We start from the raw sequence: 20,891 nt of genomic DNA on the forward strand, positions 1-20,891 counted from the left end.
CTACAACAACAACCCACCACCTTTGTCTTTGCCTTCTTGGTTGGAGTTAATGTGGTTCATGATCTGATGGTAACAAGTCAGTAGACTCAGTACATTTAAATTTCATTTCGATGAATAGCTCTCCTCGTATTCATACACATTTATAAAATTAAAAATAATACATACAGTAATATTTTTACATTTATTACGTTTTTTGTCTGAATGAATTAAAAGCAGTGGTGGGATCATAATGCATCTTATAGCAGAAGGTGAGATTGAAAGCAGTAGTGGGAATCATGCAATCGACACATTGGTTCCTTTATTTAATTTGAAAGAAAAAAAAATGAAGGGGACCACACACTGTGTCCATAAGCACAACCACACATGACACCAAGTTAAAGTCTTTTGCAGAAAACCTCTTCTCTTGTCTCCTAATGGGGCAACGATTTTCATGAAATAAATAAATAAAATCTTGATATTGTGTTATAATGAAGTTAAGTTTCGATGATACGGCTAAGTAAGGTATTCTTTGGAGAGCAAGAAAGAGTGATGGCCCAACACATCTTTTAATTAAACCGGGACCTCTCAGACCTAACTCTTTTGATCATTGTGATTGTGAGTTCCAATCCATTTGGTAGATCCAAAGATGTATTGGTGCATTTGATAAATATCCAAAGATTAATAGGATGTAATATGTTAGGTCACGAGCTCCTCCTGTATGGACCATAGTACATGTGATATGTATGCACTAGCAAGTCCCAAACAATTAATTCAAACACATGCCTTCAGTGGAAAGCTTTAAGCCTCTTTTGAATTGTTGTAAGATATAGGTGTGTGATATGATGTTGGAACAAAAGTGCAACTAAAGTCACCAATTTCAAAAACTTTGAAAAACGAATATTAATGACTTAGTGCATATGAACCGAAAGATATATGAGTATGGTATATATTTCACAAAAGCAAGAATTCTTTCTTTATAACAAATTGAATTATAGTGGTGGGAAAGATGAAGTTTCTAGGTAAGGCACCCTTTAAGATTCTTACAATGGTTATGGATTTATTTTCTTCTTTTGAAATGATGATATACATCACATGAATACACACCAGCACCAACTTTAAGTTGAATAAAAAGTTATTTTAAAGAGGAAAGAAAGGATACAATACAACAAAGTCAAGGTGCAATGTCACTTGTTCTTAATCAAAGAGGAAACCACAGTTCAAGACTTTTTTGTTCTTAGGATAGACACTTCATATTATAAATATTACACTTTGATTAATTGTATGAGATAGACTAGACACCCATTAGTTAATGTCTCGTTACGATGTTGGTCATCTCATAATACACATCAAACTCGCATGAGGATCAATATCGATCTTATGAACCAAACACGTAAATTGTGCACCATGCCTACTCTTTTACTTTGCAAAATCTACTTTTCCAAAACTGGTATTTGTAAAAACAAATTAAGATGGTGGAGATTTGAATGCTTCTAAAAGACAAAGGCATATTGTTTTAACTTTTAATGCGTGGGAAAGAAAATATAACAAAGCACAAAAATGTAAAGAAGAAGTAGGAAAAAAGAAAGGAAAAGGGACATAAATCAAAGTAGGAATTAATTCTTGTGCGTTACTTTATATCTGATATCATCTTCAGAGACGAATATGTCTCCATCTCTCTTTCTTCACCTCTTGGGTGCTCTGTGTTTCTATTATACATAAGGATTGATACTTTAATTTTTAGTTTATTTTGATGAAACTCAAGGATAGCAAATCCAATTTAATTCAAACGTGGTTAGAATTATTTATTTTATAAGAAACTCATGAATAAAAAATACAGTTAAACTAGTTTTATAAGAAAATCATGAATAAAAATACAGTTGATCTTTAACTTCCATATTATCTAAAGAAAGTTAACATAATATCACACTATTATTTACTTTAAGAAATACAGCCTGTTATTGTATTAATTAATCTATAATAGTATAATAGTCATGAATTTATCATTAATAAAAACTATGAGTAAGATTTATCATTTAAATTGATTTCATTAACACTTTATTAAGAAATCTAATGATAAAATTAACAAAGGGAAAAAATTCAACTTTTTGGTTGATGTTAAATAAATAAAGATACTCCATGAAAGTCGTAGAAAGGGTCAAACAGAAGTAGCCAGGATGTTTCACCACGTGGCATCACATGGCGCCAAACTCGTACGAAAAAAATATTACAAATACGGAAAAAGTAAGATTTTACTCATTTTAACGGACCGTACAAAAGACAAATAGTGGGTCCCAGTGAAAATTGTCCGCCACGCTGGAATGCTTACATGGCAATACGCATGACTCCTAGTAACATTTACACGTGTCATATTTATATTGCATGATTCTCATCGTACAAACGTAATTTCCATCATTTTTCGGAGGTAAAAGCCTAAAATACCGCGAAATTAACGGTCCAACCGGTATACTCTGTTTATTTGGTACGGTGATAATATCAAAAATATAACCGATTCTGATTTTATATTTTCTTTTGGTGTGTTTAGCGGTATTTACCTTTAAAATAATTCTATAAGTTTCCGCCAGTTTCGCGACAAGTTACCCACTTCAAAAAAAAAGAATATAACCGACAATGTTTTTGTTTTAAATTACCACACAATCAGTGGGATAAAACTTCAAATTAAACAAATCAAAATCTTATTGTTGAATAAGGAGTTAACAACAATGAACAAGATGATCAATTCAATTCAACTAACCAGAGTATTAGGTAACTAAATACCAAAACCGTGCGAGAAAAAGTTAAAAAAAAAATATTGAATTGAATTACAGAAAACGTGTTAAAATGAGAAGTTTATGGGAAAACGTTACCAAAAAGATATGGGTAAGCCAAATCAACATTACTATTTGATTCAAACCCTAAGATAATGGTAGGTTAATTAAATTCAGCAATGTAAAATAGATTTACCTTTGAACAAATTAAATATTCCAAATTGATTATTTTTTTTAAATTGACTTTATCTCTCTCTCTATCTCCTCTATTCACGTTAAAGGCGTCGATGTGTATAAATAGGAAACAACCATTATGTTGAGGCTCGTTTCGATTTGGTCTCTTCTTTCAAAGAAAGATAAAGATAAGAAACAAAATAAAAAAGCAAAGGCTCTCTCTCTCTCTCTCTCTCTTCACGCACATCAAAACAGCAAACCAAAAAAACGAAACGCATGCATTTCTAGTTTCCTCTCCCTTTTTAAAACTCCTCCTCCGTATTATCATCATCATCGATCCTCTCTCTCTCTCCATGGCCGTCGATGCTCACCATCTTCTTCTCTCTACTCCTCAACTCTTCTCCAACAGGTTCGTCTCTAACTCTCTCTCTTTCTGTGATCTGATGTATTTTGATTCTTTGGAGTATTCTTTGTGTGCATTGATGATTTTTTTTTAATATTCGTACTGTTTGTTTGTGTGCAGAGAGTTAATGATGCATAACAATAACGACAACGCCACGATGGAACCAACAACTAATGGCGGTTTCTGCACCAACGGTTACGGCGTCGTTTCACCTTTCTCCGCCACGGACGATTCGCCTCCTCCTCCTCTTCTTCATCATATGTACGGCGCTTCCTGCACCGCAGATTCGTTCGCTAATTACTACGCCGACGGTGCTAATCTCCAGACGAGAAAACGCTCCAGAGACTCGAGATCCGATTACTACCCTCACCATCAGAGCACTGTATCACCATCGTACGTTGCTCCTTACTCGTTCCTCGGCCAAGACATTGATCTCTCCTCTCACATCAATCAGCAGCAGCACGATATCGATCGATTCGTCTCCCTTCATGTAAGTCTAAACCGCGTCAATAACAATGGCACTAGAGTGATTAAGAAACTGATTGATTCTCTTCCGTTGTGATGATCAGATGGAGAGAGTGAAGTTCGAGATTCAAGAGAAGAGGAAGAGGCAAGCGAGGACGATCGTGGAGGCGATAGAGCATGGGCTCGCGAAACGGCTACGAGTCAAGGACGAAGAGCGAGAGAGAATCGGGAAGATCAACCACGCGCTCGAGGAGCGCGTGAAGTCGCTATCCATCGAGAACCAAATCTGGCGGGATCTCGCGCAGAGTAACGAAGCGACCGCTAACAACCTCCGCGCCAACCTCGAGGAGGTCCTGGCGCAGGTTAAGGATATAACCGGCGCAGGATTAGCTAATTGTGACGATGATGCGCAGTCGTGTTGCGGGAGTAGTTCGGGTGAAGAAACGGTTAGGCGCACGGTAGTGGCGAAAGGTAGGATGTGCAGAAGCTGTGGGGAGGAGGAATCGTGTGTGTTGGTCTTACCGTGCAGACACTTGTGCTTGTGTGGAGTCTGTGGGTCCAGTGTGCATACGTGTCCCATCTGTAGGTCTCCCAAAAACGCTAGCGTTCATGTTAACATGTCACCTTGACCCCCCGTTTATGGAAACTATCTTCTCTCTTTTTTTTTTGTTAATGGAAGTTTTTATTTTTTTTTCTCTTAAACAATTAATTGTAAGGAAATTCGTAGAATATATTTTTTTAGATAAGAGTTCATGAGAAGAAACCTTTGCCATAAAGAAAGAGAAAATCCTCCTTGTTTTTTAGATATTTATTTAATATTTCTTCACTTTATCTCTTAATAAATATGCTTTAATTCAATATAGATTTTCATACTTAAATCTAAAACATTTTTTTAAATCAAAGTAGTAAAAATGTGGAAATCAAAGAGCCAAACAAAAAAAAATTGTAACATAAACGATATTGTAACTTATATTCAAGAAACAGAAAGATTATGTAACTGATTTTTGTTAATTGTTTTATACTTTCATAATGTAGATGCGTATAAGATGTAAAATGATGCGTTTGTCGCTCTCTCTCCTCTCCTAGAGAGAGAATTCTCTCTCGACAATTTTTTCTCTCTTACTAAATTTCTATCTTTCAGAGAGGCAAAGATCGTTTGAGAGTGAGAGAGATCGACCTCTTGGTTCCGGTTTCGGTTTCATCCGACCGGATTTTGTCTCCGGCGTTCTCGCCTTCTCCTCCGGCGAAGATCGGCCGGCTTTTGTCTCCGCGTCGCATATACCTTCATGTGACGGCGGCTTACTTCGGGTTGTTTCCCGTTTTCGTCGATCTACTCTTCTTCTGGCTATCACCATCCAATCGTCTCTCTTTCTTTTGTGATGATTGTGTTTCCTTTGTGAAGTGTAGATCCGGTGGGCGATTGGGTTTCTTTGAAGCTGGCTCTTGTAGCAGCCGTTTCATCGTTAATCTCCGCTATCGGCGGAGTTCTGATGCGCCGCCTCCTAGCTTCCGGTGGACGACAGCGGACCTTCATCTTGACACGTGTTCATGCATCGCCGGGCGAACGTACACGCGGTGGGTGACGTGTCCCTCTCTCCTCGACGGTTTACTCTATGGGCCGACGGCCCATAGCTGTTTTTCTTTGGCTCGCTCGTTTGGTTGGGCTTTTCTCTTTGTTGCGTTGGCCCGTTTGCTGTTTGGGCTTTTTTGTAAAGTTGTTGGGCTCAGTCTTTTGGGCTTTGACCCACTTAATAAATCTCAGATGGAAAAAAAAAAAAAAGATGCGTATAAGATAATAGTTAAAAAAAAAAGATAATAGTTATTATTATTGAGAAAAAGAATAATCCCAGAACTGCAGGAAATAAAATTAAAGTAACAGAATAGATAATTGGTGCAAGTGTGGGACCGGCTATAACAGTACACTGTGGGGTTTAGAAGACACGCGCCGGCAGAGAAACGTGAGAGAGGAAGAAGAGGAAAGAGACAGTGGAGGAGGTAAAAAGCTGACACGTCGGACGCGCGCAAATGTCGCTGTTGTTCGTCCTGCGTACTACTCCTGACACTTTCTCTCTCTTAACTGTTTATTTTTTCGATACTCCATTTGTTTTCTAGCAACTTGATTTGTGTTTACTTTAAATTAATTAACTGCGGGAATCCGAGATTAGTATATATTTATACGATTTGTAGAGATGAATTAAATACACATATGATTCTAGTCTCAGACAGAAAAGCAATGGTGGTTAAACTATATAGTATGAAATCAGACATATATGTGTATAATATAATATCCTTTTGCATGTCAGTATCGAAAAACATTTGGTCTAGCATATTTGTGACGAACTAATCATATCTTACTACTAACAAATTATACATTTGAATATCAAAACTGAAAGCTAGCGTATATATAAGCAATTAAACATAAAAGTATTGATCAACCACTATACAGAAAACATTTCACAACATATAAGACGATTAGAAAATAAGTTTAGTAATAGTATCGTCGTTGACAGAAGAAAAAAAAAGTGCAATAATTAAATCGATTAATTCAATCCAGTGGTAAGGGTAAGACTAAACTTTTTAAAAATCAAGTTGTATAAGTAAGATTTGAAGGTTGCTTTATACATGATTAATCTGCTGAATAGTACCCAAAAATATTAATAGATATTATTATTGTATTGTATTAAAAATTATTTAGATATTAAAAAGTAAATAAAAGGGAGGAGGAGACGAGAAAGCGATGTGAAGAGATCATGCCAACATTAATAAAGAGGATATACTCGTTGCACGAATAAAAAGTCTGAAAGCAAAATTTATCTTTTTTTTTCTCCTGTTTAATCTTATTATTTGTGCCTAGAGAAAATCAAAACCTAAAATATTGGTTTAACTAATGTTAATCATACGATTGTAAGTAGTGGATTGCATATTTGTATATTAATTAGATTTAGATGTAGACATCTTTGTTTGTGCCTTCACATGCGGATCATCCAATGGAGGTGCATTATTCTAAACCATGACATTTTGAAACGTTCAATATTATTTCTCCTTTTTAACAAGTCTTTCACATTATTAAAAAAAAAAGAGAATGCACGTTAATTTAGACAGAACTAATATGCTAATTTTCTACGGCCGAAAGTTAATATAGAGTTGGTTAAATCTTCCACTATCAATATTGTAACATTTTTTTGCACTTATACATTAACATGCGAGCTAGTGTGTTTGTATTTGTTGCATGCTTCAAAATAGAAATCTAGTTAAACATCGCAGAACGATATACATCTCTGCATAGATTCCCACATTATCACTTAACAGTTTGTTTTGTATGGTATTGTTATACAAGTGACTGCTCCACCGAGTTGTAAACTATATATATGGACAACCCGTGATTTTATGAGTTTTCTCACCCATTATTGTAATACTGAAAATGGAGATAAGAGTATGTGAAGGTAAGGAACCAAACGTCACGTACACACTAAGCAACAAATGAGTCAAGAACAAAAATAAAGAGAGTGACGCTTGACCGATTGATGTTTATATAAATTACTTTATTATTTGGAAACTTTTGATGAATCTAAGGACCATTTCCCTACGGTTATGCTTTTATTTAAATAATGTATGTATAATAAGCGAAACAAACGAAGCAAAAGTGGGAAGACTTGGTGTAAAGTGATGGGATATGCAAATGTTGAGATGTTAGGGTTTGTGTCATTCAACTTGTCCACTTATATTTTAGATATTATTTTTTATTAACACCCATTTATTTATCCAAATTTTCGGTTTTAGTGGGGTTTCTCTATTTTTTCTTAAAGTAATTTTGTTTAATTATTACTCTGGAAGCTACGATTTTGATATAACTGTTTGGAGGGTTGGAGCTGTGAGAACTGTTTATCAAAACAACTCTATTTGATTTCTATATAATTAACCTCTAATCCCATAAAACTTTCACCGTTTAGGTTTCATATGGCATAAGAAAGAAATAACATATGGTTGAATGATGAATAAAGAAGTTGCAATGATCATTTTATGCTGTGAAATCATAGCTCATTGACGTTTTTATCCTGTGTTTGATTTCTTGTAAAGCAACTTTAAAACATTTACTTCGCAAATTTTAAGGAAACAATTCAGTTCAAATGGCAATTCAACTTTATCCATGGTATGTAACAAAAGTCAGCTTAGGAGTTGAAAAAAACAATTTCAAGTTAACTATATATATGAATATTTATAATAAACCGTGGAAACATACAACATCATGTGAGTTCAATAATGCCAATAACTAATATATAGGTAGTTAGATACATGATTAAATCAAAAATCATCTTTAGAAGTGCAACATCCACTAAACTAAACGGTTTATTCCCCGTACATATGCGTATCATAGTGGAGTACATACATGATCTTATTATATAGAAGATTAAAGATTACATCAAAATGTCTTTGGAATAATTAAAGTTGAGAAATAGATGCTAAGAGGGGTCATGATGGGGAACACTAAAAACTTTATAGATTACCTTGTGAAAGGGGGCACTGATGAAATGGTCCAACCTCACTCACTACCCTATTGATTATAGTAGCTTTTACCTTTTTTTGTTATTTGTCCTAAGAAAATATTTAAATTAATAAAGTTAAATTAGCAATTGTATGCTTATTGTTGGGGATTGGCCCCCACTTATCAGTTTTCACCCCTAGGCCATCAATGTGATTTGACTGCATAACTATGAATAAATGAGCCCTAATGGGAACAAAAACATTTTTCACCTCTTTTAGCCTTTAACACACTCCTCTTGTTGTCAATGATGTGAATCAGAATCACAATTCCACTATAGGTAGAATAGATAAATTCAAAATTTCAAAGTGAGGAGTACCCACAAACCAATCCTTTTGTCAAATGACTTCATTTTCAGAGGTTGGTCTTTTGTATATTAAGGTCCAATTGTTGACCTCCATCGATAATAGATCACTTAGATTATCTATCACATGATTTTTCTTTGAAAATTTTACATTGGCAAACGATATATTAAACTTGAAGAAGAGATAGGATTTGGTAAAGGCAAACACAAAGAGATCAATCTTAAATAATAATACCATATAAACACTAGCTAGGAGCATTTTTCTTCTTATTTTACTCACGAATATCAATGACTTACCAATTTATCAAATGCCAAAGAAGAAAAATGAAAATTTTCTCTTTCTTTCTTTTTTTGGCTCTTTATATTGGGTGGATTTGGTGTGAAGTATTCTGAAAGCACTGCAGGAAAAGCCACAAGACATTTGTTTATTTCTCATCATTAGTACCATCCAATTTCAAAAGATGAATAATGTAGAAAGAATTATAAAAAGAAAAATATAGTGTTAACAATCAGTCATATCCCACTGAACCACAAACACTTCAAAGCTCATGTGAATTAGATTTAGACCTCAAAGTGTTTCCCTTTTTGTATTATTTTTACATATATTTAAATATCACAGCAAATATATATGATTATGATCACAATAGACCTGCACATATGTTCCTCTTATTGTTTTTTTTTTGTGCAGAAATGATGTCAGATTCTATAATGTTATTATAAATCACAAAATAACTTGGAACTTGATTTTGATGATGCAATAAGAAAGATATGAAAGAGTGGTATTATGAGTTATAGACCCATCTGAATACCTATAGAATATAGCAAAATCATTGCAATCTATCTCTCTCACACACTCTGATATCCCCACACCTATTAACTACTATTCATGGATACTCTTTTTTTCTCTCTTGAACAGGGAAAAGTGTCTAGGAAAGTGTTTGTAACAGTTGTTTATTGTCTATATTAGGTGCCCATACATATCCCAAAGTCTTAAGAAAAGAAGAGAATTTAAATTTTTAAAAGAAGAGAAAGAAAGCCAACTACCCAAATCATTTATGTAGTTTGGTTGGGGTTAGTGGGCAGGTATCATATCCAAGATGCAATAGGTTTATATAAAGTATATGTACACATATGCTACTTTTATGTTAATGTATACATGAAAGTCCTCTTCTTTTTCATGTGGATAGATATCATGGAAATCAGATTGGACTATGTCAATGGAATAAAAAGATCTTTTGTTGGGAAAAAGATAACTAAAGTGCTGATGTGGGTATCAAGAAACAATAAAAAGAAAACAAAAGAAAAGAGAAAAATGGAGAATCAAAAGTTTGGTACAATGTCTATGATCCACATTTTGAAAATAGCAAAGGTCTAACAGTAAAAAAAAACACAGACATGCATGAGGAGCTTCAGGCTCAAGATGTCATCATCTTTATTCATTTAATCAGCACCGAGTAATGACCACAAAGCAACACTTATTAACATAATCATGGAATTAGTTGGTATAACACTATAACTAGACCAATACAAGAATTAGATGCATTAAAGTTTAAGATCTGGAATATGTACTAATATCTAATACAGAAGAAGAAATGCAAATACTTCTGGAATATGTACTTGGCTATTAATTGATCACTGAATTAGATTTGGGGATTTGAAAAAAAAATGCTGAAAACGATTTTTCAAAAGAAAAAAAATGAGAGAGAGATTGGACCAAACAATGAAGGAAAATAATATTGGGTGATTGCATGATGTGTTCTTCTGTCCAAAACAGTACACATAATTCACAGAAAAAAATGGTTGGGACTGTAGTAGGACCACTCACCACTGTACAAAATAATGGACCATAGGAGTTTTTGTCCCCAAGATATCAAAACCTTCCATTCATGAATATGATACCCCCTAAAGTTTGATCTTTTATGTGTCAAGTTGTTTATAATGCATCATCATCATCATCTTAAAAAGTATCTAGCTGGGGCAGGGCTCTCCCCCTTTGGTTTTAAAGAAACACCACGTCTTTGTCTGTGTACCAGACAAGTTTTCCAAGAACAATCAATAGAGAACCTGCTGAAGTATTTTAGAAGAAGAAAAATTCAAATATCTAAAATGTGGTTATAAGTCTTTGTCAGTAGTTTTCTGTATAATCAAATGCAACATCAGCGTATATATTCCAATTCGTGGTTGATACGTTGAGATGTTAATGGATGATCCTTAAGTTTGGTCTGTGATTTGGCTTTATCAGGGAAAATGTAGAAAAGAGAAGAAAAAAATTGTATTAAAAGATGTGTGTTTAGTTGATTCGTGATGCTTCAATCAACCTCAAGATTTTGTCTTTATGCTTTGAATTGTGTACCCTTCATTTGGATGAAGATGCCAAATGACAAGGACATGAATCCATTAACTTGCTAAAGTTTTCAAGAAAAAAAAAAGAAGAAGAATCTGACTTTGGATGTTCTTTTGTGCCAATAGGTGTGGATTTCAAATTGATATGTTTCAACTATATATAGGTTAGTTAGCATGTTCAAACAAGACACGGAACCTAACTAAAGGACATAAACTGACAACTAACTACGCAGTTCATCACGAGAAACCAAGTGTTTATTAGTCTTTATCCGTAAAGTAAAAATTGATTTATCATCAGCAGCCTATTACCATCCAACACAATGAGAAAGAGAGTTTTGTTTGTTTATCTCCACAAAACAAAACAGGGCCAGCAAAAATGAACGAGACAGGTCTTTGGTTCGTATATTATAATGCACTCTGTGGTCTAATAATGAAAACACTGACCTTTTGTTCTCAGGTCTCTCAAATGGGGAGTGTGGAGTGCGATTTAATTGTCCTTCCCTTTGGCTCTTTTTCACATGATGCCTTCACAAAGCCACATGAGTTTCTGGACCCCCTCTCTCTTGCATTCAAAATAAATGTTCCTTCGTGTGTGTTGTGTGTAAACACATAGAAGATTCTCCTTATCGTTTTCTCAAGAGAGTCGTGTACACTGAGTAAAAAACAAGTGTAGTTATAATACACAACAACCTCCACATGGACAAGATTGTTCACAATCACATTCACAGTACATAGTCACATCTCCCTTGGTACCGCGCTATGACACGTTCGAGCGTTCATCAAGATAGCATTCTCAATCAAACAGATAGTATTTACGGTTCTGTTTCTTGGACACAAGTCAATAATATCTTACACAAGTACTAGTACTCAACCATCGAGAGCTTTAGGTTGATAAGCAACCTGGGTTCGAAAACAACCTACTACACTCCACTATGTTACCACGCGGATATGACCCATTGTTTATGGCCCATTTGAATATTCGGGTAGACGGTTCATATGTGGATTTCACTTCTCTTTAGGATTACTAGAGCTTTTTTCCGCGCTACGCGCGGATTATGTACTATAAACTTATTTTACAAATTAGATTTTTATGTTCCTATTGATCTTATTTTGTACTTTTTCATTAGAAATATTGTTCGAAAGTTTGATTCGGTTCAATGTGATTTTCTTATTTCAATAGTTTACCACATTTGTGCTTTTTGATGCGAAAGTGAAAAAAATTTGTTTGGAAACGATTTTTAACATGTTTTTATTGTGTTGTAAAAAACAAAAAAAAACATGTTTTTATTGTTAAATAGTAATTCATATAAATGAGCTAAAATGGCTAATACGATTAAAATGGCTAAGAAGAATAAGTAATTTTAACTATCTTCAACCCTATTTTAATTTTTGATTTATTTTAGAGTAGTTTTTGCTTCAATCCTATTTCATTTCTTAATTTAAAATCAATAATGAATAATGCTAATTCACATTTGAAGATATACTATTTACATTTTCATTTTTGAAGATGAACTTTTTATTTATTTTGTATATTTTGTAAAATATATTATATACGTTAATATTATCCAATTAAATTCAAAGTCTCAACTTTTATCTATTTAGATATTGATATCAAAGAATATGAAAATATTAATTTTTAAGAATTCTTACCCTATTTAAGAAGAATCAAAGATAAATAAGTTAATATTTTATTTCAAAACACTTTTGTTAATCACTTATAGAAGAAATATATACATAGTGATTTTTTTTTTTAAATGAAACTATATGTTTGTTTATTTATGTTATATAATCAATTTATTGTATGATAATATTTCATTTATATTAAATGATAATTAGGTCAGATTATTGTTAAAATAAAACAATTTCGTAACATGAGTGAACATAAAATAGTGAAAGATGTTATTAATAATTAATTAGAGATATAACATACTTGGAATATTATTTTACAGAAAGAAAATAAAATCAACTATTAAAGTAAATACTACTTCATCTTTTCTTCATTTAAAAGAAAGTGAATAAAATAAAATCAATCATTGGAAATGTCCTCATTATTATTATTTTTTTGCTACAGTTGAACTACTACATTTTCGTGCTTTGTTTTCAAATATAGTTTTAAGTATTTTACACGATAATCAAAATTGTGTTTTGTTTGCATTGTTTGTTTTTCTACTGCGGTTGAACTTCACTTTTGTATTTTTATTTTCAAATAGAATTTAAAATATTGTATATGGTCATTTAAAAATTATGTATGATAATTTCAATACTGTATTTGAATTAATGTACAGACATCATAAGAAGCTAATGTTGCCAAAAAAAAAATTAATGGTGCCAAAACATATTAACTTACTTTCAACTTCTCAATTTTCCAATCGATAAAAATATGTATTGACTAAAGTGTCATCACTTAAAATGCAGAAGAAAAAAAAATAAAGAGCCTTGATAGCCTTTCCATGAAAAAATTGCTTGTGTATCTAAAACTACAACACCATCTTTGAATGCACTAAAGATTAAAAGTTAGAATGCCTAAAAGGTCCATTGAGCTCTCATTAGACTCTATGAACGTCTAATGATTTTGTGCTTAAGACCAAAAGTTTGGACGAACCAGTACCTAAGCTACCATTGGCTGATATGCCGGGAGAAGCTTTGGTCAAAGCCAAAAATGCCTGCCTCCTCTCCAAATATATAACACCTGTCAGGTGTGGATGTTCCAACAGCTTTACCGGACTTTCCATAGTCTTCTAAAAAATCTTGTTTTACTGATTTCTTCATCGACGCAGCCAATGCACCACATTCTGATCTTGAACTCTTCATAATCTCTTTAAAAAGAAACCAAGAGTTAAGTTTCTGATAATGTTATGGATATTCTTAAAGACTTTGTTTACTTACTTTCATGGCTCTACGTTCTGTTGATAGGAGACCATTTAGGAAACTGATCCAACACCCACGAGAAAGCAAACCAGATCTCACATATCACAGATGTTAGCAATAGAACGTAAGCACTGTCCACTGGATGGGTGATACGGTAGTGGAAAAACAAAGCCAAGATGGTTAAACGCATGATGATAACGATTCTGTATGAAGTAATTTTTGTCCTTGGGATAGGAATCACAACAGAAAGCACATCTGTAGCAGAAGCAGTCTCTGCGTTCCTGAAAAAATGACACAAACCAGCCAGTGTCTCAAACTTTCTGGTGATTAATATACAAAGACTATGTTGTTCCATGAGTGAGAATGTACTTACAGTGATATATCTTCCATGTGCTGTTGGGGAGGAACCTGAGCATCAGGGTCTTCAGCTTTTGTTGCCTTTGCATGTTTCTTCTTCTTCTTACTCTTCTTGTCTTTCCAGCTATCAACTCTGTTCTTCCATATAGGATTTCTGTATTCATCGTTGAGTTCTTCAACAACAAATCAAAATTCCATTAGTTAGCTTTTAAAACTAATTAAACTCATCAAAATTTTAAACTTTTAGATATTAGTTCTTAACACTGTCTATTGTGGAGACTGTACTTATATGTCTAGCATGAATTCCAGAATCCTACAAAAATGAAGAAGAGTTATTTCGAATCTTATTATGACATAAAAACGACACTAATTATATAGTACACACCTGAGGAGTGTTACTGATGTGTGTTGCAACAGTGGATTGGTGTTTAGATGTCTTTGTCTCAACATCATCAAGCACATTCTCTGAGGAGTAAACAAATAAAATATCATAAATTGTGAAACTACTTTTAACAAAAAAAAAGATCCAAAATTTATGGAAAAACATTTGAAGAAATGTGATAATTACCATCGTAAGGCTTGCCGCAACGCAAGCAGATTCTTCAACCTTCTTTGAATTCATACTCAACACAAGCTTTGCAGATCGGGAAACTACACTCATGGCAAGCAACGAAGAACTCTCCGTTTGATTCCACACCAGTCTCCTCTCCGCAAGTGTTGCAGACCGGAGACTTGGACTCCATCATCTTCGTTTTCCCGTGAGAGAGAGATAAGAAGGTACGTTATGGAGGAGATCTGAAACAATAGGGGTAAACATTTGATTATTAACTTTGTAGAGTTGTCGCCAGAATAACTGAAAGAAAGATGAAAATAATCCATTGAATGAGCTCAAGCAAAGTTTGATTAGAGCAGTTAGTGGTGAAAGTATGAGTTCAAACGGATTTGGAGAGAAGAGCAAAGGAGGATGTGGAAGTCTAAAGGTAAGAGAAGAACGGTAGAATCACCCAAAAAAAAAAGAGAGAATGAGTCGACAAAGCTAAGAGAAGAAGCCCTAAACAAACTAAGAAAATGTAAGAAGCCCAAAACAAAACACGAAGCCCAAATCAATATTAAACAAAAATGACATGGATGATTGATGCAATATTACTGGCTGATTTTCAGATCCTAGGTGGCATAGCTCATAAGGCTTGTTATTCTCCTTTTAGTATAGTTTAGATTGGATTAGTCTAGACTTTTTCATATATTCAAAGGGTTTAAACAAAAAAAATACAAGAAAATGATAAATCAAACCAAGAGTTGAGGCAAAGGACTTGTGAGGTCACATACCCATATAAATTTGGAGAAATTTTTTTAGTGTATATTTTTCTAAAAGTATTTTAATCTTTTGTTATATTTTGGTATTTGACCCCACTAATTTATGTTTATGTTTTCGTATGGCCCATTAATTTATTAGAAAAAACATTTTTGTAAAAGTATCATATATTATCAAGTTTTAATATAAAATTTAATATATTATGACCAGCAAGAAATATTTCTACCTCAGCCACCACCACCACATCACTGCTTCTAATTTTCAGAGCCCTTTAGACTAAATCTTATGTCTCTCTGGTTAAATGTAACATTAGGAGATAACACTTGAAGACTGCAATTGATCATTACACACACTCACTTCTCTCCGACCACAGAGTGAAACAAATCTCTCTTGGAACAATAACAAAGGACACTTCTCGATCAAACCAGAACCATCATAAGCTTCTTTGAGAAACACTGTACCCCTTGCACCTTTGTTAGTAATGTAGAAGATCCCTTGATGCTTTATCAAGCAGAGTATTAGTCTCGAAGGAAGCAAATACTCAGAGTGAAATGCGTCCAACTGAGAGCACGTCACTCTCTTCTCCATTGTTAAACTGAGCAGCTCGTGAAGCACGGCCACAACTCGTTTCCTAGCTTTAGGATCTGCAGAATCAAACCTTCTGGCGTTAAGGTAAGGAGATGGAAACTCCATCTTCTGCCACTTCTCAAACTCCTCTAGATAGCTCGCGTTTGGTCTAAAGCCAGGAGGAAACGAAACCTTGAACGCGTTTGGGCCTAAGAAGTTACCATCCTTTGTGATCCTAACCTTCTTTCTGTTCTCACTTCGATCAAGAACACGTGATAGCCTCTCTTCACGTGCGGTGATTGCTAGTGAAGAGTCCCAGTTCTCTAACACGAGATGAACTTTCCCATTAACAACCTTCAAAGAGAAAAAATCAGGATACTTGGGGATCAAGTTACTCTTAAAGTCCTGAGGCAAACCCATTGCGGATTGAATGAACTCAACTTTCTCCAGAGGCACTCGACAATCAACAGACATCATCAGCAACTTCCTGAGATTGTTGACAAGAAGAGGCTCCATTGACTCTGTAGCTTCACGTTCCTCATCTGCAATCTTCTGAGCTTTCTCGGTTAGCATAACACAAGGAGGCTCTCTGTTTCCACCTCCAACGTGGAATATCGAAGGGTACTTCTCAATGGCAGCCATTAAGTTCCATTTGTGAACGAACCCAACGTGCTTCTCGAGGTCCCTTAGAAGAACCTTTCCATGTTTCTGGGATTGGATCATTGACTTGAGTTGAAGTATGAGAGATGGTTTCTTCTTCAGGTCTATGGCTTTGTCAAGCTCGTGAACTCTGTGGTATACTTTCTTCTTCGGTCTAAATCCTCCACCCGACTTGTGCCTCACCTGTACAGGAAACAGCCTCAAGTTTTCACTTTCTCTAAATACACTCTTCTTCAGAAAGTGGTTCAGACAGGAAGAAACCAAACATCTTCTGTACTGTAATGGTTTTGGCATTATATCGAACATGTTGTGTGCATACTCCCAAACACAGAACAGCACGACACTTTAGTTGCAACTTGTCTGAAAAGCTATTACACACGCCAAAAAGAATAATAAATACAAAACTCGGGCCCGTCGTGTTATGTAGAATCCAGCCCAATGGACCGAGCCAATAAAAGATGTAATACACCATAAATTGGGCCCGAAGAGCTATCTATAAGTCGGCCCATTAGTTTAGATTTTCACTCCTCCATATATACTAGGGCCTAATATATACTCTTGCTCAGAAACTGAATCATACCGGAAAAAAACAAACATCTTCTGTAGAGTAATGGTTTAGACATTTTATCGAACCCCCAATGTGCACAATCGCGACCAATTACAGAACAACACAACACTTGAGTTACAACTTGTCTGAAAAAAAAGATTACACTCACCAAAAGGAAAAAAACCGAGTGTACAGAAAAAAGGAAAATAAAAACAAACTCGGGCCTATAAGAGAAGAGAAAACTGTAATTTTTCCATAGATTTGGCCCGATGAGTTCTATAAGAAGGCCCAATGGACGGAGCCCATAAAAGAAAGTTCAAATTTTCGCTCCCTTTTATAGCTTGTCTTCCAAGTCGGAGAGTGGAGTGACTTGTAGCTTCAAGCCTTTACGCTTCCTGATATCTGCTACAATAGCCTGAGAACCATTTTCCATAGGATCCGAAGTCAACATGTCCCAATGATCGAAGATAGTATGAGGAAAAGCATGTCCTGATATTGCAGCCCAACCGTGGAAGCCCGTAGTCCGATGATTTTACTGAGTTGCATTAATGTTTTCATGTTACCCCCTCCCCCACACACAAAAAAAAAAAAATTATGCAGATTTTAGTAGAGAAAAACTTACAAAAAATCTTAATGTGTAAGTAAAACTGTTAGAAGTAGATCTTCGTGAGTAAGTTCGTAATAGTGGAGTCAAAAATTTATATAAAAGTTTTAGAGTGGTACAATCCGACGTAATGGATAAGTATTTATGATAAAAAAGCATATTTGATATATACACATTGTGTTACCCAATTCATATGTTTATTTATTTACTTAGCATCATTTAAGTTCGACATCACTTTTAATTTGGTAATTCATAGTTTTCAAATGGAAAATATTATCTACTATATATACGATTATTTTAATATTTTTGCTATTCCATAAAAAACGTCGTTTTCTATTTCAAATATACTATTTTGGTTTTCGATTAGAGAAAAAAAAACTTAACATAATAATGAAAGATTAACTAATATATAGATATATAAATTTTTGTATCATTTTGACCATTGCAAATTAGGAAATGCTTGAATGTTTTTTTTATAGATGCGATTGGTCCTTAGTTTAAGAAATTTATCCAAACTTAGAAAAATACTTAAGCTTCGAATATTACAAGTTACAAACTGTACAATAGTAACAAAAAATTATATATATGTTTTTGTTACTATTAAGACTGGACCGCAGTTGTTGTTACCGATCGAACTCTTATTGTATGCATTAATAAAAATTAGGTAATTCTTTTTTTGTAGCTTAATTAGGAAGTCCATTTAAAAGTGAAATTGACCATGACTTTTTTCTTTAATACGTAGACATATGGAATAGATTTCATACCTTTCTAACTCATCCCAAATCAAAATAATACTTAATATACATCCAAATTCTTTTAATAAAAATGAATTGGGACCACCAATCATATACCGTCTCTGCCTCTGCGTGTGCCACTCTACTCTCTTATATACATTAAACCTACATTCGCATAATTGTCCGTTTCTCTCTATCCACCGTCTGAAACCAAACATGAAGTCTCCGCTTCGCCGCTACTCACAAGTCGCCGATTCCTCCTCTTCCCACCACTCTTTTTGCTGCAACCAGATTTTCCGCCGCGATGTTCATCACCCGACATCGTTCTTGGTTAAACGAGCAACCACCGTGGCATCGAGTATCCCTTCAGGACTTGTGCCGGTCGACGTCGGTGAGAAGATGGACCGGTTCTTGGTGAGTGCAGAGCTGCTTAACCACCCTGTGTTCGTCGGTTTGCTTAACCGATCTGCTCAGGAGTACGGTTACGCTCAGAAAGGTGTTCTTCATATCCCATGTAACGTCTTCGTGTTTGAGCGAGTCATTGAGGCTCTCCGATCTGGAGCCTCTCAGTCTCGTGATGTGCCGGAGCTTGTTGCATCGTTAACAGGCGATGAAGATGTGTCTCTGTGGTTACCTGGAGTTACAGAGTAGCTGATGGTTGTGTTTCTTGATCTATAGCCAAGGATATTTTTGTTTGATCTTCTCCTTTTATTGTACTGATCAAAGAAAATATTTTTGATGATTGAAATGAGAAGTTTATTTTTGGTTTCATCTCCGAATGTTTTTTTTTTGAATAAATAAAGTGACGAAAACTATACGGATAATCATCAGTTATCTAATCAAAACGCAAGTTATCCACTGTAGTGTAGTTTAACTATTAAATCTAATCATTTTAAAAAGAAATTAGTCTAAAAGGAATTGATTAATAAATGATAAAGATGTTGATTATACTGCCATGATATCTTCCCAGCACCTAACATTTCCCCAATAAATTGATTAAAAATGATCAGATGTGAGTCATACAATTTAAAATAAATTGAAAGTATTTGTTTATTATATATAACAACTACTAAGTAGTCATATAACTAATCAAGTGGATATTGATTTCAGAGAATCAGACAAGCTATTATTTATTTATATCTTGTACGTTAACCTTTTGAAATTTGGAATAATAACATGAACAGATGTTATATCATCGTCTTATGTTTAATAGTGAGACAGTGACCTACATTAAGTTGTATGTATTTTTCAGCATCATGAATATGTCACGCAATGCTCTCAACTATGCGATGTAACATCCATTGAATTTCAATTCTTTTTGTCAGTTGAAAAAGAAATAGCTAAATGAAACTTAGGATCTGAAATAATGATTATCTCACACGATTTATTGTGATTATTTTTAAGAATAGGATAAAATGTTCTCACATGGCCATATCTTGCATGTACCGTTGTACGGGCTGGACTCTTCGTGGGAAACAATTTGCTCCTCTGTTCACAGATTACAGCATATATTTGGTGAGATTAACAATTCTGTTCAAGTACACGGTTTAGAGATGTGGCGACCTATGTGTGGTTAAAAGGATGATATCGCGTATCTTTTAAACTCTACAGCACATGTATTTAGACTACGTTGTTTTGTCCGAATGTTACAATTTTATACTACAACGTTGGTACGACGTACTAAGCGAGTTTTTAAATAGATGAACTGGAATGATCGTAATCTTCCTTATTATCTACAAGATTCTTCCATGATTACCAAGGTGGCTGTGAATTAAAAGAAACTCACTTCGAATGAACTATTACTAAGGGAGGCTTATTGAATCGAGGGTTTGGAAAATTTTTGGGAGTTTTTAAATTAGTGGAATTTAGATAGAATTTGAAGATTTTGATAGGGGTTTGAAGATTTTGGTAGTTATTTTGATGGGGGATTTTGGCAGGATTCTGTTCAAATGGTGGGATTATCTTTATACATAACGACATCGTTAAAACTCGTTAATTAAAAAAAAAGAATTAACAAAATGGCTTTTCCCGGATCCGGTTGATACGTCATACTACGAACATAGTTGTTCGTCTCTGGTTATGTCCCTTGTTGATCATCAAGTGGCTTCTAAAGCCTTATAGCTTTGTCTGAAAGTGAAACTTGAAGAACCCAGAAACTTACGGTAAGACTATCGTTTTTGTTCCATTTCATTATCTAGCTTTGTGGATTTTCGTATTCATTCTTTAGGCCTAGTTTTCAAATGAGTTTTTTTTTTTTTTTTTTTTTTTT

The 20,891-nt window shown here is 34.4% G+C and overlaps 3 protein-coding genes across 5 annotated transcripts; 2 read left to right on the forward strand and 1 right to left on the reverse strand.

The window, feature by feature from the left end:
* Window positions 1–3,059: 3,059 nt before the first annotated feature.
* On the forward strand, window positions 3,060–4,644 carry LOC106354766 (probable BOI-related E3 ubiquitin-protein ligase 2). Its single transcript, XM_013794796.3, has 3 exons — window positions 3,060–3,327; window positions 3,442–3,811; window positions 3,891–4,644. Exons 1-3 carry the CDS (start codon window positions 3,272–3,274, stop codon window positions 4,413–4,415), a joined length of 951 nt encoding a protein of 316 aa, XP_013650250.1. The 5' UTR covers window positions 3,060–3,271; the 3' UTR covers window positions 4,416–4,644.
* Window positions 4,645–13,287: 8,643 nt separating this feature from the next.
* On the reverse strand, window positions 13,288–18,693 carry LOC106449823 (protein WHAT'S THIS FACTOR 1 homolog, chloroplastic-like). 3 transcript variants are annotated; one of them, XM_048736411.1, is made up of 6 exons: window positions 14,767–18,693; window positions 14,584–14,663; window positions 14,484–14,511; window positions 14,215–14,371; window positions 13,860–14,122; window positions 13,288–13,789 (listed from the first exon to the last, which is right to left on the reverse strand). In XM_048736411.1, the coding sequence occupies exon 1, from the start codon at window positions 17,041–17,043 to the stop codon at window positions 15,820–15,822; it is 1,224 nt and encodes a 407-aa protein (XP_048592368.1). In that variant the 5' UTR covers window positions 17,044–18,693; the 3' UTR covers window positions 13,288–13,789; window positions 13,860–14,122; window positions 14,215–14,371; window positions 14,484–14,511; window positions 14,584–14,663; window positions 14,767–15,819. The 3 variants fall into 3 exon arrangements, with proteins under 3 accessions (XP_048592368.1, XP_048592367.1, XP_048592366.1); XM_048736410.1 differs by having other exon boundaries at window positions 14,461–14,511; XM_048736409.1 differs by having other exon boundaries at window positions 14,215–14,511.
* A 6-nt stretch (window positions 18,694–18,699) lies between these two features.
* On the forward strand, window positions 18,700–19,393 carry LOC106357414 (auxin-responsive protein SAUR40). Its single transcript, XM_013797088.3, has one exon. The coding sequence runs from the start codon at window positions 18,839–18,841 to the stop codon at window positions 19,271–19,273; it is 435 nt and encodes a 144-aa protein (XP_013652542.1). The 5' UTR covers window positions 18,700–18,838; the 3' UTR covers window positions 19,274–19,393.
* The last annotated feature ends 1,498 nt before the right edge of the window (window positions 19,394–20,891 follow it).

The sequence above is a fragment of the Brassica napus genome, chromosome A7, assembly GCF_020379485.1.
Source record: "Brassica napus cultivar Da-Ae chromosome A7, Da-Ae, whole genome shotgun sequence".
NCBI classification, from domain to species: domain Eukaryota; kingdom Viridiplantae; phylum Streptophyta; class Magnoliopsida; order Brassicales; family Brassicaceae; genus Brassica; species Brassica napus.